This window comes from Gopherus evgoodei, chromosome 10 (assembly GCF_007399415.2).
Source record: "Gopherus evgoodei ecotype Sinaloan lineage chromosome 10, rGopEvg1_v1.p, whole genome shotgun sequence".
NCBI classification, from domain to species: domain Eukaryota; kingdom Metazoa; phylum Chordata; order Testudines; family Testudinidae; genus Gopherus; species Gopherus evgoodei.
The window spans coordinates 2,605,963-2,624,009 of NC_044331.1; the positions used below are offsets into that span (position 1 = coordinate 2,605,963).

An 18,047-nucleotide genomic window follows, 5' to 3' on the forward strand; every position below is an offset into this window, starting at 1 on the left:
ATTGGGTTTGCTTAGTCTGGAGGAGAGAAGACTGAGAGGGGCCATGGAAACAGTTTTCAAATACATAAAAGGTTGTTATAAGGAGGAGGGAGAAAAATGGTTCTCCTTAACCTCTGAGGATAGGACAAGAAGCAATGGGCTTAAATTGCAGCCAGGGTGGGTTAGGTTGGACATTAGGAAAAACTTCCTGTCAGGGTGGTTAAGCACTGGAATAAATTGCCCAGGGAGGTTGTGGAATCTCCATCATTGGAGATTTTAAAGAGCAGGTTAGACAAACACCTGTCAGGAATGGTTCTGCCGTGAGTGCAGAGGACTGGGGACTTTAGAGGTCCCTTCCAGGCCTATAATTCTATGAACATCTGCCTTTGTACACACAACCCAAAATGGCACCAGCCTTTCCTCCATCCATATTCTATTTCAACCTTATGTCTGGTTCGTTGCTCATTGTCACCTCTAACTATCTCAGCATCTTGACTTTCTAGGTGTCTCCCTTCTATCAAGTATAAGAGTTTGGGGTTATTTCCCCCTAAATGTATAGTTTGCATGTTTCCTAGTTGAGTTTCAATTTATTATTTTTCTGCCAGTGCGTCTAATTCCTCTAAACTGGCGCACAATCATTTTGCTGCTTCTGTTTGTTTATGCAGAACTAGCACACCCAAGAACATTGACTAGTTGGGTGAGGTTTTTTCCCTGAAGAAAAATCTTTGTGTTCAAAACTAGCTAAGCACTCCAGTAAGTGGCAGGTGAGCAGAGAGCTCAGCTTATCATGAGAGCTGTGTGCCAGCCCCCTGTGTATTGACGGATTTGCTAATCTATCTCACCAATAAGCATCTATATACGCCACGGTGAGAGCACAAAGTGACTGGTGCTAGGCTGAGTTACACCAGATGAGCACCCCTCCCTCAGTCACCTACACTAGATTCTTCATGCAGTCTTGATCACCTCTGAATGACAAAGGCCATGGCTCCTACAGTAAACGCTCATTAGGCCCAGACCACAACTCCATAAACTGCAGGTTACAATAAAAATAAAAAACCCCAGTTCAACAGCTGCTTGCTTTGTCCCCCTGGAGGTAACAAAACCTGGCCTGACCTGCAGATCTCATTTCCTCGAGGGGGTGACCTTTGCCCTATAGAGCAGGACCAGTGAATTTAATGGGATCACAAGATGGTGTCACACTGTTTGCACAAGCAGTCCCATTAACAGCATGACAGGCTTAGCCTCTAACCTTAACCTCTTTCTTGAGCTGGGAAAGGGAGTAATTCATTACTACATGTGAACCAAAACAGAATGTACTGCAAGGTACAAGGGTCTGAAATTACTAGCGGGGGGATACTATTTCAGAAAGGTGACTGTATATCAATGTACATGTTCCTTTCAGCCCCCTTTCCCAGAAGCTACTAGAATCAGAAAGAAAGAACACTTCCTTGGTGCAAAAGAATAAATTAATCAGCAGTTCGCTGTGCTCGGTAAGACCAACCAGGACTTTGGAGTCTTCCTTAGAAAGGCCTGGAGTGCAGAACAGCCAGAAGGGCAGGACAAAACATTGGTAAAAGTTGAAATGATCAATACCCATTGCAGGTAACGTTGTCATGCCCTTGTAGTGGCTGGTCATTTTCTGCTAGGTTAGCTCAGGGTGTGGAAATGGACCCAGGATGCTCGTGTTTGAATCAGTGCAGCCTGGGTTGGTGATGGAAGCAAGGGATCTGGGAAGCACAAGGAGAGATCCACCTGCACTGGGCTGATAAGAAGCGGGTTAGATGTTCTGTGGGGGTAGCTATAGGGTGGACAGTAAAGAAGATGACGGGTTTTAGGAATCACAGGTGAGAACAACAGACCAGTAAATAACTCCTCTGTGTTTTTATAGCATTTTCATTTGAGGAGCTCAAAGCACTTTACCAACACTAATCAATGGAGAATCCCAAGACCTTTTAGCGCATATGCTCCATTATTAGCTCCATCCTCCAGACAGGGAATCTGAGGTTCAAGGAGGTTAAGTGATTTGTTCCAGAGCTGAGAACAGACACCAGGTCGCTTGACTCCCACTTCTGCCCTTGTACCACAGCCTCATCCTTCCTCTTTTCCTGTCTATGCTGAGAGTAGAAATGATGTAAAAAGCACCAGCTCGTCCAACCACTGAACTGCAGGGTAGAGATTAAACCATGTCATGAACCTTGCTAGACTCCAATAAACTTTGGCAAGGCCAGGTTACCGTCATCTCAACTAACCACAATGAACCTCATGGGCTTTCTCTGTTCCACAATGGCTGATGATCTATCTTTGTGTTTAAACAGTTCAGAGCAACAAGCCTGTTATAAAACACGTGTTCTCTTTGCTAGCAAGTTGCAGCCATTGCTATGTTCACTAGGTGATGCCTCTGTGCTGGTATTTCTGGCATCTGACTTGCGCCTTTCATCTCACACATACTGGCCTGTGGCATTGCTGGATGAATTAGGCAGGGAGGAGAGGCAGAGAATAGCTTCTTTGGACAGACAGATGTTTTATACTCAACAGCGACAGAAAAGAAAATTATCCTCCTCAGCGAAGAGTCCAGTGGAATTTACTAGGGATGAACCCAACAGGGATCTCTAGAAATGATGCTAAATACATACAGGGCCAGGTCCTCAGTGTGTGTAAATAGGTGTAGCTCCACCGAAGGACAATGAAGTGCTGCTGATTTACACCAGTGGGTGGGCCACAGACTTTTAATAGAGAATTATACTGTGTCCTTTCCATCAGTTTTTGAACCATCCTAAAAGAGAGTGAAATAATAATAACCCCCAGCTCTTAGCCAGCACTTTTCATCTGCAGAGCTCAAAGCATTTTACAAAGTATGAGGTCAGCATCAGTATCATGATCCACGTGTGACAGATGGGGAAACTGAGGCACAGAGCAGGGCTGTGACTTGGCCAAGGTCACCCAGCAGGTCAGCAGCAGAACCAAAAAGAAACCCAGGTCTTAATAGATTCTATAGGGTGGTTCAGAGAACCTACAGAAAGGCTGTTGTTTTCTGCTGCATTTTCTAGAGGTTTTCCACACAGGTGGGATGAGAGCTTAGTGGGGTGTTAAAAGATGCTGTGGGTTAGATTTTGCTCTGGAGGTCTGAAGGGTTAAAATCCATGTGTATTTTATTTAACAACCTGGTCTATGGATTGTGCCAGCTCTTTTCCACACCCAAAGGCCAGAATTTGGTCAAGAGACCGGAGGCCTAGCAAATAGTGATTAGCTAAGAGAAAGCTGGGGTAAACAGATAATCTTGTTTTGCTAAAATAGGCCTGGTCAGCAATTTGCCAGGTGTTGGAGGTAAGAACTAAATAATTGTGTCTTATTCAGAGTTGCAAATTGAACAAAGGATCCCTGTTGTTATTATGTTAGTCTCTTCTGTAGAGAGACGTTCTTCCCACAGATCCAACCTTGAGTTTATGAAAAGTTAGCACATGTCAGTATAAAAATATGGCATCCTTCCACCTCCCTTCCCAGGGACCAATACCTGCCTTAAGACATAAAGGAGACAATCTTTATTGCCATATACTTTCACTGTTTCTTTTCTTTAACCCCTAGGAATGTACTTGTTGGACCATCAAATAAGTTGCTCCATTCCTATGGACCCCAAATCAGAATTCAACATATATATTTTATAGTAACAACATTTTATCAAAGTATTAATTAAACGTTAACTTGCTAACTTAAGACTGTGGGCAGAGACATTATGTAACCTTTTAACCGTTGGCTAATGTGCTATCTTGTCTTGCTGCAAAACCTATTTCGGGGTGTGGAACTGCCTACCCCGTCACTTTCCCCTGCATATGGAAAATCTATATATTCTATTGTAATCAATTGATTGACAGTGTCTCTAAGCCTAATAGCAAGGTAACACTCTGCCAGTGGTGTGTGTAATAAACTCCTATGCTTGACCTACATGGTGTGGATTTATGTCCTTCAAGGTCCATCCAGCTGTAGGGGCATTTCATACACCATGCCTCCAGGAAAGCCAGGAGAAGCTGGTTTCTGGCTTGTTGTTTAAGAGGGTGCAGCTATGGTCTCCCTGGGAGAGACCAGCTGGGCAGAGCTAATCACCTTGTTTTAAGCTCCCTCTGTTCCTCGGGGAGGGGGTGGGGGGATTTAGAGCTAGCAGTGGTGTTAGACCCATGTCATTGTGCTGCCAGAATGCAAAGGCTGGCATGGCCCCTGGCCCCAGCTCATGGCAGGGGCTGGAGAAAGCAGAAGGTGCCTCTGCTATACAGTTCTGCACAGAGGTGAGGTACAAGTGAGCCCCAGATATTCGTATTAGTTATCATTAATCACATTTACTACAGTAGTGCCTACAGGTTAACCAGGAACAGGGCCTTGTTGTGTGGAAATGGCAGTGATTCTCAAGGCAGCGCTTTCAATCGTATAGCCTACCTCGGGGTCTCCGAATAACCCCTCCCAGCGTAGGACACCTACCACACGCCTACTGTAAGCAGCGGACTTTACCACTGTCCGAGTGAGCAGTGGAAGATCTCACCCACGTGTCTGCTGTGAAACACTAACCCCTCTGGTAGTAGTATTGTTACGGCTGAGCTGAGTAGAAACCGTCAGCACCCCACACTCCCTTAGTCTGGTGAGCTGCTGCAGGGCTCGCGCTTCGGTTCTTCTGGGGCTAGTGCCTATCTACAAGCTGTCAAAAGCATCCAAGATTCCCTGCAAATAAGGAAGAGATGTGGAGGCTCATTTAATGTTCGAATGACAACCATACTCCAGGGACCCACTAGCATTCAGCCCTGACAACTCCCAGTTGGCAGGCTGGTAGCCTGCGTCTGTGATTGGATATCGGTTTTTACAGCTGCACTTTGGCAACAGTCTCAAAAAAAAAGTTTGACTGGCAAGAAGCCAGCTCTTGCTTTGTTGGCACTCTCAGTGAATGGCTAAATCATCTGATCGAGCTTCCTGTATCCACTCAGCAGCTCTGGTGGGGAGAAGCAGCTAAGGATGAGCTCACGTTCCACAAGCTGCTGAGATACCCTTTTTTTTTTTTTAATTCTTGCAGCACGCACTTCTGCCGTGACTGTGGAGAGCGTAACTAATGATAAGACCGAGTCGCTGTGAAGTAAGGAGGCAGAGGGAATTCCTGGGCTCTCCTGAAAAGAGGAAACTCCCAGACCGCTTGGCTCAGCTTTGTCAGAGAGGATTTTCGGAGGGTATTTGGCGCTTGTGAAATGTGTGAGGTTAGCAGCCCTGGTGCCTGAAGTCTTGTTTATTTACAGAACAAGTAAAGCACGAGCTTTCCCACACCACTGCCCTTCGAACCTGAGCTGCAGGGGCCTCGGCCAGACGAGGGGAAGTTTGCACAAACTGTTGTTCTCGGTCCCCTTACTGTGTGGCCTGATGCTTCCAGCATCGCGGTGGGCAGAGGAGAGCGTGGAGCCATCAGACTGCTGTTCCCTCTCCTGTGCAGGTGGTGGAGGTGTGGTGGGCAGCGGAGCAGCTGACATGCACAAGCCGAGTGGGAAATAAGCTGTGCTGGGTGCATGACTGATGCAGCTTCCCCCATGCAGCAAGGGAAAGGAAGGGAGAGAACCGTGACTCCTGCTCTGCTCCGGGATAGCACAACCAAGTGCTGCTCCTTCCTTAGGACAGACAGTGACACTGCAGCCAAGCCCTATGGCATTAGATGGTAGTAACAAATACCCTCTCAGACACTCCCCCACCTACCACGGAAATCAATGGGCCTGATTCCAATTTCACACCACTTTTACATCTCCACTGACTTCAACAGAGTGACTCCGATTGACTATGGGGTAAATAGGATCAGGATCATCTCAGTGGGGCAGGTTGGGTAGCTGTGACTCTGTATGGCCACCTTATTTCCTCTTCCATCTCTTCTGAAACATGATTAACTAAAACAAACAAGCAAATCCCAAAGTGAAATGGATTCTAAATAAAAACGCGTGAGCAAAGTTCTCTCTCTTGTATCTCAATCCTTTATCACACAGCAGTGTGCTAGTTGGGGGACAAGTCCCAACCAAGTGGAGATCCAGTGTAAAAACCTAGGAGTTTGAGATGTGCCAGGAACCTTCATGTTTCAGGGCATACACTAACCTCTAACCGTTGGGGGCTAGGGAGGAATGTTCTCTGGGGATAAGTTATTATGGATCTACTCAGTGCAGAGTTTCTTTGGCTGAAGCAGCTGGCACAGGTCACTAGCAGGGCCAGCTCCAGGCACCAGCGAAGGAAGCAGGTGCTTGGGGTGGCCAATTCAAAGGGGTGGCACAGCCAGGTCTTCGGCGGGAATTCAGCAGCTGCCGCTGAAGATGAAGAAAGGGAATGAAGGACCCACTGCCGAACTGCCACCGAAGAATGGAGCAGTGTGATTGAGCTGATGCTGATCGGCTATTTTTTTTTCCCTCCCCGCCACTTGGGGTGGCAGAAAACCTGGAGCCGGCCCTGGCCACTAGGTTACATTAAGAATTAGGAGTTGTAGGGATAAAGTTTTCTCAGATGGTAAAAGCATCTTTGGACTGTTGGAAAAGTAATTTGCTGTGTGTGTGTGTGTGTGTGTGTGTGTGTGTGTGTGTGTGTGTGTGTGTGTAAAAACACATAAATACACATACACACACATATATTATCCACCAACCCTGCTCCAGTTAAAGATAATGGCAAAAATCCCCCAGGAACTTCAGTGGGAGCAAAGATTGGGCCCCCTTATCTTTACGTACTTGGGTCAGATACTTTTATTTTTGACAATTATTTAAAAAGAGAAATAACCACTTGGAAGTTCCAAAAATACTTACAAGATGTGTGCCTCGTGCCCTATGAGATTACTGTCCATACATCTCAAGGTACCAGTCTCAGAGGAGCTATAAGAGATGGCTATGCAGACTTTTTAAACATTCTCAACTGATCACAAGAACAATTCAGTTAGAAACAGATTTCTTAGAACCCACTGCAGGACAGGAAAAAATGTTTCTTTGGAAAATGAAGGTGCCTTGGCACATAAAACATAAAATTCAGTTAAAAGAATGGAAATGGGCGAGTTTCCTGACAGAGCTGATCATTAAGGTGGGTTTAAATATGTCCTTTCAAAATAAAGAATGTGTGCTAGGCAGCGTTTCAGCTTCTAATGACTTTCCACAGGGATCAGTGGACACACAAATACTTTATGTGTGAAAGACAAAGAGGAAAATCATGCAAGATTTTCCACAAACTTTCCACGTACCCAGGTCACTGAATCTCTCTCTCTCTCTCAGAGCAGCGGGAAATGCTGACCATAATAATAATATAATATAATCCAGAATGGCTTCTGAATAAGGCTGTCAGCAGTGCAGCGGAGGCGCCTACATTTGCAAACTGTGCACTCAAGTGTGAGCCTCTTTGGTTTTGTGTAGCTGCCTTGCAAAGTTTTACATTCAGCTGCTAGACCACAGTTCTCATTATAGCCTCATGCTGTGTCACCGCTCACCCTCAAAACTAACGGGAAAGGAAGATAATATGTCATTATAAAGCCAAAACCAAAACAAGAGACAGATTCTTCTCATTTCTGTTTGTGGAGTAAAATCAAAACAAAGTGTTCGGTTGCCTCTGAGAAGCTGGCGAGGAGATAGAGGACCACACACACATACACACCTCGAAAGCTTCAACCTCCCAAGGGAGCCATGGGATCATAGGAAAGAAATCTAAAGTTCAAAGACATGTAGCAATGTATATGCCTCTCTGCTGTAGCTCTGTAACAAATACTTGAAAGTTTAACCTTCCTCATTCTGGACAAGTAGTTCTGTAAAACTCACAGACAGCTGGACACCCCTTAGCCTCCCACTCTTCTAACTATGGGATAAATTGTCTCCATTATGCTGACAGTTTGGAAACTCACTGGGACTTGTAGTTTACATGCAGCCTGACCAAGTGTCATTATTTAACACTGCAAAATATACATTGGCGGTGCTGGAGTGGTGTTTGTCCCAGGATATAGAGAGACAAAGTAGGAGAGGTAATAGTTTTTACTGGACCAACTTCTGTTGGTAGAAAGGACAAGTTTTAGAGCTTCAAAGAGCTCCTCTTCAGGTCTAGGGAAGGAAAAAAGAGTGTCTGAGCTAAATACAAGGTGGGGCAGATTGTCAAGCTTAAGGGGTTTACACATGCTATAGGAGACCATTTACATTTAAAATGAAGTGGGCAATTAAGGGTGAGCAGACAGTGGGGTGTGTTACAAAGAGTTGTGATGAGCCATAAAATCAGAGTCACTGGTGAGTCCATGGTTTATAGCATGAGTCTACCAGAGTAGCGAATTTAAGTTCCCAGGCTTGTCTTTTGAAGGTGTTGTGTGGGTTCCCTTGGAGGATGAGGGCTGAAAGGTCAGATGTGGGGTGCTCACTTTGGTTGGGTGACAGGGTGTTTGGGAGCTAGCTCTTTGGGAGCGGGTCCTGGCCTGGACCCCAGAGCACAGGGTGGGACTGGGGTCCCAGCCAGTCACAGGGAAGGGGGCCTACAAGGGTGGTGGAGCCCAGCAGGCTGAGCTGAAGCCTGGCTGAGGAAAAGCCCCAGAAAGGGTGGAAGGATTTTTGTTTCCGTTAGAGACATTTTTAGACTTTTATTTCGGGACGACTGGGAGCCGGAAAGGGTGCACGAAAGACGGTGTCCCGGCCGCAGGGCTGAGTTCCGAGGCAGAGACACAGTCCCGGTGCTGGTGTGACCCCGGCAGGGGGCGCTAGCCCAGCGAGAGAGCTGTGACGTCTGGCCGCGAGGGGGTACCTTGTGGTGAGTAGCCCATTACACACATCCTGAAACAGGCAGACTGCTCACCAGAGCCAAGGAGGAGAGCATAGGAGAAGCTGTGGAAGGAATGGAAGGCAAGCTGAGGGAAAAGGGCAGGGGGAGGTGACTGATGACCTGGTGTGTTGACTTTGGGGAGGGGACAGGCGAATCACGGATACAGATCAAGGAACAGCATGAGCCCTACCCTGCACGCTTTAGGGATCTGCTGGATGAGGCATTTCCATGGAATCTCTCAAGTCTGATCCTCTGCGAGTTGCTTGAAATTGTTTTTTTAAAATAGTGTTGTGCAAACCCCAATACAGGCAACTTTATGTTTATTCAACTTCTTTAAAACTCTTTTGTCTGAATCAACCAGAAGGCCCTGAAACCTCCAGGCAACCAGCATGGTAACAGGACACCAAGTTAAGAGGAAAAAGCTGATAAAGTGCAGACTCCAAGCTCCTGAGCTCCACAGGGGGTCTGGTCTGGATATTTATGACCCCAGCAGCTGTTTCTGTATTACAAACCCACTGAAACCTAAGGCCAAAGAGTTTCTAAGACACATGTCAGCAAACTGTTCTGATGTGTATTTTCTAGGTTGTGATGTAAAATGTGGCACAAATGAATTATTTTGTGTTGTTCCCTTTAAACATGATGTTTATAGAGATTTGGCCAGAACTGGCATGTTTCAGACCTATTTATTGGGGAGGTCACACTGTTCCCATGAGAACTGGACCTATTCTGGTACCTTAACTGTGGTGGTAACCCCTGATGATTATGCAAATATTTTAGCGTGAGACAGATCTGATCAAACTGATTTCTGATGGGATGTGCTGTACCAGAACTTGTTGGTTTCTATGTGCATGGAATACTTTACAAAAAATCACCTCTACTCCCCTTGCTATAGTAAAGCAGCGTGTGAGGGCAAAGCTGATTGTAATCGTAACACTGCATGAAAAGATCGACAAACGTACCTGCCCCACAGGTGGCAGTGCACTTAGTCCAGGAGCCGTATCGCCAGGAAAACTCTGAGGGCTGAGTCTCATTCTCATGCTCAGGCTCCCTTCGGATCGTGTACTGGTATCGAACCCCTGGGTTTGTCTCCTGGAACAATAGCTGTGAGGAGAAAAAGTCACAGCTCATTCAGCAACGTGGCATTGATTGGGCTTTTTGGCTTCTATTATAGGTCAAGACATTGCTATGCAGCAGCATAACATACACAAACACACTTGCGTGCAACATAGGGATCTGGAGAGGACTGGAGAAAGTCCTATTCAATACACAAGGTCCTTGGGGTTGTCTACACAGCAAAGACAATATGCGGCTCGATGTGTCGGCTGACTTGGGCTCGTGAGGGCGGCTGGGCTGTTTCCTTGCCATGTAAACTTCTGGGCTCGGGCTGAAGCACGAGCTCTAGGCCCCTGCAACGTGGGAGGGTCTTTAAATGCTGAAAAGCTCAACCAGAACACACCGATTCTGGGCCAATTTCAGTGCCAATACTTAGAGCGGAGCTACTTCATCGACACTGGTATACATGAACTAGAGTGACCAGATGTCCCAAAATTATTGGGACCATCCTGCCATTAGGGGCTGTGTCTTATATATGCAACAATACCCGCCTTCCCCAAAAAGAGTGTTCCAATTTTTCCCACTTGCTATCTGGTAACCCTAAAATGAACTCAGAATTTGGCCTGTTGCCTCTTGTTCAGGGGATCACTGGCAACAAATCTGCCATAACTATAGAAGCAGCAAAGAATCCTGTGGAACCTTATAGACTAACAGACGTTTTGGAGCATGAGCTTTCATGGGTGAATACCCACTTCGTCGGAAGTATGTAGTGGAAATTTCCAGGGGCAGGTATATATATGCAAGCAAGCTAGAGATAACGAGGTTAGTTCAATCAGGGAGGATGAGGCCCTGTTCTAGCAGTTGAGGTGTGAAAACCAAGGGAGGAGAAACTGGTTCTGTAGTTGGCAAGCCATTCACAGTCTTTGTTTAATCCTGAGCTGATGGTGTCAAATTTGCAGATGAACTGAAGCTCAGCAGCTTCTCTTTTGAAGTCTGGTCCTGAAGTTTTTTTGCTGCAGGATGGCCACCTTAAGATCTGCTATTGTGTGGCCAGGGAGGTTGAAGTGTTCTCCTACAGGTTTTTGTATATTGCCATTCCTAATATCTGATTTGTGTCCATTTATCCTTTTCTGTAGAGACTGTCCAGTTTGGCCGATGTACATAGCAGAGGGGCATTGCTGGCATATGATGGCGTATATTACATTGGTGGACGTGCAGGTAAATGAACCAGTGATGGTGTGGCTGATCTGGTTAGGTCCTGTGATGGTGTCGCTGGTGTAGATATGTGGACAGAGTTGGCATCGAGGTTTGTTGCATGGATTGGTTCCTGAGCTAGAGTTACTCTGGTGCGGTGTGCAGTTACTGGTGAGAATATGCTTCAGGTTGGCAGGTTGTCTGTGGGCAAGGACTGGCCTGCCACCCAAGGCCTGTGAAAGTGTGGGATCATTGTCCAGGATGGGTTGTAGATCCCTGATGATGCGTTGGAGGGGTTTTAGCTGGGGACTGTATGTGATGGTCAGTGGAGACTTGTTGGTTTCTTTCTTGGGTTTGTCTTGCAGTAGGAGGCTTCTGGGTACACATAGATCAACAAAGCCCACACTTTCACAGGCCTTGGGTGGCAGGCCAGTTCTCGCCGACAGACAACCTGCCAACCTGAAGCATATTCTCACCAGTAACTGCACACTGCACCAGAGTAACTCTAGCTCACATACAGCACCTCTTGCAAGCAACAAAGTGCTTTAAAAAGTATAAAAATAAAGTGTTTCTAAAGATCACTGCTCCTTCCCCACCACTGAGCTTCAGCCATCAGAATTACCCCAGCAACGCTGCCCAGTAGCTTTAGAATAGAGTGAGAAAACTGGCAAATCCAAGTGAAGCAACAAGGAAGTTGCAGTAGGTGCAATGTAGTTAATCCAGTGGAGACCTACTCACATCCATGGGGCTCACGCCTCTAGTTTTGTCTTCCCTCCTCCCCCATAGAAGTGCCAGAGGACCTTTGATAACCAGACTGTCACCTCAGCCCTCCGAAGCACAGTGCCTCCTAGCACCACATCAGCGTAGTGAAGGTTGATGGTGTTAAAATTAGCCATTGCAAGGGTATTATGGTTAGGAAATAGTTAAAAGGCTTTCCCTTCTATTAGAGATGAGGCCAAGCTGCCAAGTGCAGGCCAGATCAGGACTAAAATAATAATAATAGGAGATATACCTATCTTCTAGAACTGGAAGGGACCCTGAAGGGTCAGTAAGTCTAGCCCCCTGCCTTCACTAGCAGGACCAGTACTTTTGCCCCAGATCCCTAAATGGCCCCCTCAAGGACTGAACTCACAATACTGGGTTAGCAGGCCAATGCTCAAACCCCTGAGCTATCCCTCCCCCTTTCTCCAAAATGCTTTGTTGTTTGATTCAGTTACTTATATAAAGGGCAAGCCATGAAGTTCAGGGCCAAGCTTTTCCAAAGGGGAGAAGGGTTTTGGCTCCAGAGTGCAGGCTGAAATACATCTTTAGTTCTAACTGGATGAAAGGAGAATGGGATCAGGCTGTGTTAACTGCAGTCTCAGTAGACGACCTCTTCCTCACTCTGTGGAATATACCAAACTTTTGCGTGGACCAGAGGGGCACCATTGGATGGCTGCGTGATTACCTGGCACTGAGCTGCCTGAAGGCTAGTTCATGTAAATTGCTTTTCCTGACATCTCCAATAAGGAATTTTATAAGTGATGGGAATTTCTGAGCTTCTCGCTTTTCCTGGCTCTGTAGGTGAGACTGGCTGTTGTCACCCCAGAGGAAGACACAGAAGAAATGCTGATGCGGCAGAACATCAGGAAAAACACTGTTATGTGTGAACCATTAAAACTGACTTGTCTTAAGACAGTGTGAGAAGGAAGCAGGAAGGGAATGCAATTAAAGTTTGTATTTTAATAGGCGATGCGAGAGAGACAGAGAGTGGGAACAAAAATCTTCTGGCAGAAGCATGTTCTAGAAGTCATTGCTGTGAAGCATTTGAGCTGGTCAATCATAAAATGAGGACTTTGGTTAAATTGTTGTTAGAGGAGGTAAAATACGTTTGCTTTTAAAATAAGTCTCTGGGCTTACGTCATTTCCACTGTTGTCATAAACATCTGAATAAAGTTGGGTGGCTCACACTACTGACTTGGAGACAAAAGTGCCACTGATTAACACTGTTTCCTGAAGGTTTTCCCTGGAGGTTTCCCAACCAAATACTGCCCATACCCAACTCTGGTTAGCAAATAGAATCTGTTGAGACCATAGCCCCTTTTGATATTGCATCAAGCAAAGAATCAGCATGGTGTCACACTAACTTGCAATGGTCTAAGAACTGCTAGCACAGAGAGATGGAAAGTAGCGGAGATGAAAAAAGTATCCAGAACAATCTTCAGTTAGCAAAAACACACTTGAAAAAATGTTATGCATTCCTCCCATGTGAAATGTGGGGCTCTTTCTCCACATGACTGAAATGGATTCACTGGTTAATATAAATTCAATCCAAGCTGCTTCACATACCAATAAGCAGGGCCACAGCACTCATGAAAGCTTGTGGGCTTAGCCTTGTTTTCTTAGCCTAAGTGCTTCCATTATCGCCAAAGCTCTGTTGTTCTTGGAACTTTGGTGCAGCAGAGGGCTTCCTTCCAAGAACCTCCTGATGAATAGTGAAACCTCATTGTCAGAAGGGTTTAATTAGGTTACAAATCCCAGGAAGCTTTCCAGAGATTTTCTGGGGTAAGGCATTCTGAATAGTTAACATTAACAAGGGAAAATGATACTGACAATATTAGGACAAGAAAACTTCACGATTTCTCTTACTTCTTTCTAAAAATGTATTAACATATCTGCTTACTTGATATTTATCAAACTAACCTTTCCATCAAAGCAGAGAATATGGCCGAAGTACCATAGGTTGCTGCTTACTTAACCACCACTTCTAACCCATCATGGTAGACTGATAGCTCCAACATGCAGGAAGAGACACCTAAAGGGAGCATGAGGTGCCATGAAGAGCATGAAAATACAGTATTAAGAGGTCTTGAACCACTTCGCCAAACTCTGTAAGAGACTGGGAGGGTCCCATAACACAGCAGCAGTATCGGGCACTTCTTATAGTTAATATTTAATTAAATATAAGCTAAATAAATAAAAGTCACTGGCTGGATTGCCAAGGTTACGCTGCCTGAGAGTTTGGCCAATTATGCAAAACTTCTTTTGTGCCACGAAGCATAGCATAGATCTTTTGGCCAGCTAGGCTTGGGAACGCATAACTTGCTCTACAATTAGCTTCTGCAAAGAAAGGCTTGGGTTCGCAAGAGCATGAGGAAGGGTGTCCCAGGTTGGGCTGAGATACTTTGCCTACAGGTGTTTGTTTACAAGTAGAGACAGAAACTAGTATTTACTTCCTGGAAAAGGACTGTCAAAAACTGGTGGTGGCATGATGGGAAATATATTCATGGTAAATAGAAGATCACTGACAAAACACGCAAATAATACAGGGTCAATAAGAATACGGGGCCTGATAGTCCACTGCTTTGCACCTTCTGCTGCCATGTGCACCTGTACAAAGTGGGCATGAAACAGTATCCAATCAGAATTCCCTACACCAGTGGTAATTTCAAACACCCCACGGCCCTGAGTGCATGATCCTGCACCACTGACTTCAGCAGGCAGAGGCAAGCCCTCACCTTTCACAGGCGTAAATGACAACACAGAGTTCAAGGATGCACAGGATTAGGCCCCAGGATCTCCCGTCTCCCTCCCACCCCACTCGTGGAAGGGAATGTCATAACGCTGTGGATGCTGGGGGCTGGGGTTCCATTTGACACATACAGCAAAACTCTGCATCCCAGGGAAAGGATACAGGCAGGCTTCTCATGACAGCTGTTGCTGTCATTACCTTTTACCCAGGCAGCCTGCAAAGGATGGGAATGCAAACACAAGGGGAAATAATTAAGTAGGGAAATCTGTGGTCTAAGATTCTATCTGCAAAATTACAAAGCCAAGAACTCCTACGGAGCCCCTTCCTCCCCTTCAGGTATTTGAGAACAACTTGCCTTGCACCGAGGGAGTGTCTTATTTCCTTTTGCCTTTGCTTTTCCCCCTTGAATTAACACAGCTCAGAAAGCAGATGCAATCTGTCTTTCCATGTATTAAGGGGCAGTAAAACGGAATAATGCAGTTAAATCAACAAATAAACCCAAATGCCCACGTGTGATTTGCTCTGGCTGTATTTCAAAGAGGCATCATCGTATGCTGCATTTTGTGTGAACCTTTGGGCAACTGATTGTTCAGATGTGGAACTGCAGATGTTAGAAATGAACAGACTATGAACCACAAGAGGGTAGAGGCTGGTTCTACTGACATGAAAGTCAGTGCCAAGTGCCCATTGACTTTAATAGAAGCTTCAGGCTCATAGTCCTAAAGAGAACAGTTCTCAGGTAACTCCCATTCAAAAGCTTCAAGAGGTTCCATCAACCGGGAGACTTTGTGTTAAACCAACCAGGGCTGGCGTCTGCAGCAGTGAGTATGTGCATTTGCGCAGCCAGATCCATAGCTGAAAAGTGGGATGAGAATTGGCTTCTGTGAAATCCACATAAAAATAATTGCTTTAAAATTATTCGATTTCCTTGTTACTTTTCAGACCATCTCTTCATATAGATTGATAGCCCCCCACAAGCAGCCACAGCCAATTAAAATATAAAGCAGCTCTGAAAAATACTACTTCCAGCAATGCTTTTACATTGAGTAGGGTGACAAGTAAAATGGTAGGATTTGTTTGCAGAACAGGACAATTTTCAAATAAGCACCAGACCTTCTGTAACTGCCATTGAGCAGGGATTTATTGGGATTCAAGTCTTGCTCTTATTCAGAGTGTTCCTCAGATGCCTCAAACATACATATTTGTGAAAAGGCTTCCTGGGCAACTGACAACAAACGTGAGTTCAGGCTGCCCAGCCCCATCACAGGAGAGCCCAAGATATGTGGGGAACTTTTGGGTTAGAACTCCTGAGGAACCTACCAGCTGGAGTAAACCTAATACACATACTCATCATTTGGAAAAAGAAAAAAAGACTTTCCTCGTCAATGGGAGTGGGAGGGAGGGGAGGAGAGGCGAAGGAGGGGAATGTTAAAGTAAACAGCTCACCACTGGCATGAATAAACTCTGAAATTCATTAACTGCTCCCTCTGCTCCCTGGGTTGTTTGCTCTAGTCTAAGCAAAGAGAAGAGCCTGTTGAAATTAACATTTGCAATAACCAGGGCAAAGGACCTATGCCCACCCCTCCCCCATCCCTGCTGCCCAGCAGACGAATTGTGCAGTGGATTTCTTAAAATGTACACTGACTTTTTAGGAACATGCACAAATAATAATAACTCTCCTTCCTAGGCTGAGGTCCCCCTAGCTGAACCCCAGAACTAGGGCATCATTTTCTGTTATGTGCAGCGATGTCAAACACACAAGTACAAAATGGGGATGATGGTAGGTGAGCCGTACTGCTCACAAGGGTCTGGGGGAGTTACAATGGGTCACAAATCGAATATGAGCCAACAATGTGATGCAGCTGCGAAAAAAGCTAATGTCATTCTGGAGGATATTAACAGGATTGTCGCATGTGAGACATGGGAAATAATTGTCTTGGTTTCCTCAACACCAGTGAGGCCTCAGCTGGAGTGCTGTGTCCAGTTCCAGGTGCCGCACTTTAAGAAAGATGTGGATAAACTGGAGAGAATCCAGAAGAGAGTAACAAAAATGATAAAAGGTTTAGAAAAGCTGAGCTGTGAGGAAAGACTAAAAGGGCTGGGCATGTTTAAGGAGACTGAGTGGGGATCTGATAACAGTCTTCAAGTGTGTTAAGGGCTGTTCTAAAGAGGACAGGGATCAATTGTTCTCCATGGTCACTGAAGGTAGGACAAGAAGTAATGGGCTTAATCTGCAGCCAGGGAACTTTAGGTCAGACAGTAGAAAACCCTTTTTAACTCTAAGGATAGATAAGCTCTGGAACAGGGAGGTCCAGGGAGGTTGTGGAATCCCTGTCATGGGGGAGGTTTTTAAGAACAGGTTAGACAAACACCTGTCCAGGATGCTCTCAGCTGACTTGGTCCTGCCTCAGAGCGAAGGGATAGACTAGATGACCTCACAAGGTCCCTTTCACACCTATGTTTCTATGATTCAATGATTTCTGATGTTCTCCCCCTGCTCCCACCTCCCAAACTCAAGAGTTGACAAAAGCCAACAAAAATTCATGACCATGGTAGAGCACTGTCCTTGGCTCCTGCCACAGCGAGATTGGCCAATGACTGGACAGGATGTGGGCAAAGGGGAAGGTCAGGCTTTGTTCTGAATGTCCTGGGGTCTGACTGGTTTGCGTTGGAGCTTGAAGTCCAAATTCCACATAAACCCATCCCCACAGCATGTCCCCAGGAGACCACTGCACAGTTACTCTGTGTATAGGCTCCTTTCCCCTCAGGGAGTGTCTCTGGGCAGCATTTTATGGGCCTTCTCCGCCAACGCTGGTCTATAATGATCGTAGCTCCACTGAAGTCAAACAGTGACGCTGGTGCAAAGTGGTGTAAAATGAGAGGAGAAATCAGCCCCCTTTATTTTTAAAACTTAAAGACTCACTCCTGGGCTGGAAGTTAAGTTGGCAGAGATCCAACTGGAATAAAATCTTGAGCCTGCATAATCAGAAACGTCTGACAATTTCGTTATTTAATGTAAATAGTGACACGGGCCCGGCCTTTACTGCAGAGTAGCACTGTTTGGAAAGGTATTTAAACATGAGGGAGAGGGGACAGCTGGCTACTCCTAAGAGCTCGTGTTTTAAAAGGAAAAATGATCAAAACTTAATTAGTGAAGTGAGTCTGGCTACCTAAAAGACACAAACCTATATGCTAGTTAGTATGAGGCAGATTCACACTGAGCGGAAGTTTGGGCAGGAAAAAGAAACTTTGTTGCTCTTGCTAAAAGTAAGTAATTAGATTAATAGATGAAGGGAATGGGCAGAAGTGAAGAGGACTCTTCCCTACAAACAAGAGCCTGCTGAATTACGCAGACAGAACTCCAATTCCTTCGCGGGGAGGCGGGGGGAGGGTGTCTGGTGACCTGCTGAAACACAGGAGCAAAATCTGAATGGATGGCAAATAATAATCTTTTCTCTAGTGCTTTTCCTTGGTAGATCTCAAAGCACTTCACGCGTTTTAATGCATTTATCCTCACAATAGCCCTGGGAGGGGAGATGCAGTG

At 45.7% G+C, this 18,047-nt stretch overlaps 1 protein-coding gene across 1 annotated transcript in view; it reads right to left on the reverse strand.

Moving 5' to 3' along the window:
• The window catches only part of ADAMTS7 (ADAM metallopeptidase with thrombospondin type 1 motif 7), a 134,222-nt gene that overhangs the window by 59,345 nt on the left and 56,830 nt on the right, over positions 1 to 18,047 (reverse strand). The window contains exon 15 of the mRNA XM_030578602.1: positions 9,705 to 9,846. Within this exon, the coding sequence (XP_030434462.1) occupies positions 9,705 to 9,846 (142 nt within the window). The remainder of the gene's footprint in view (positions 1 to 9,704; positions 9,847 to 18,047) is intronic.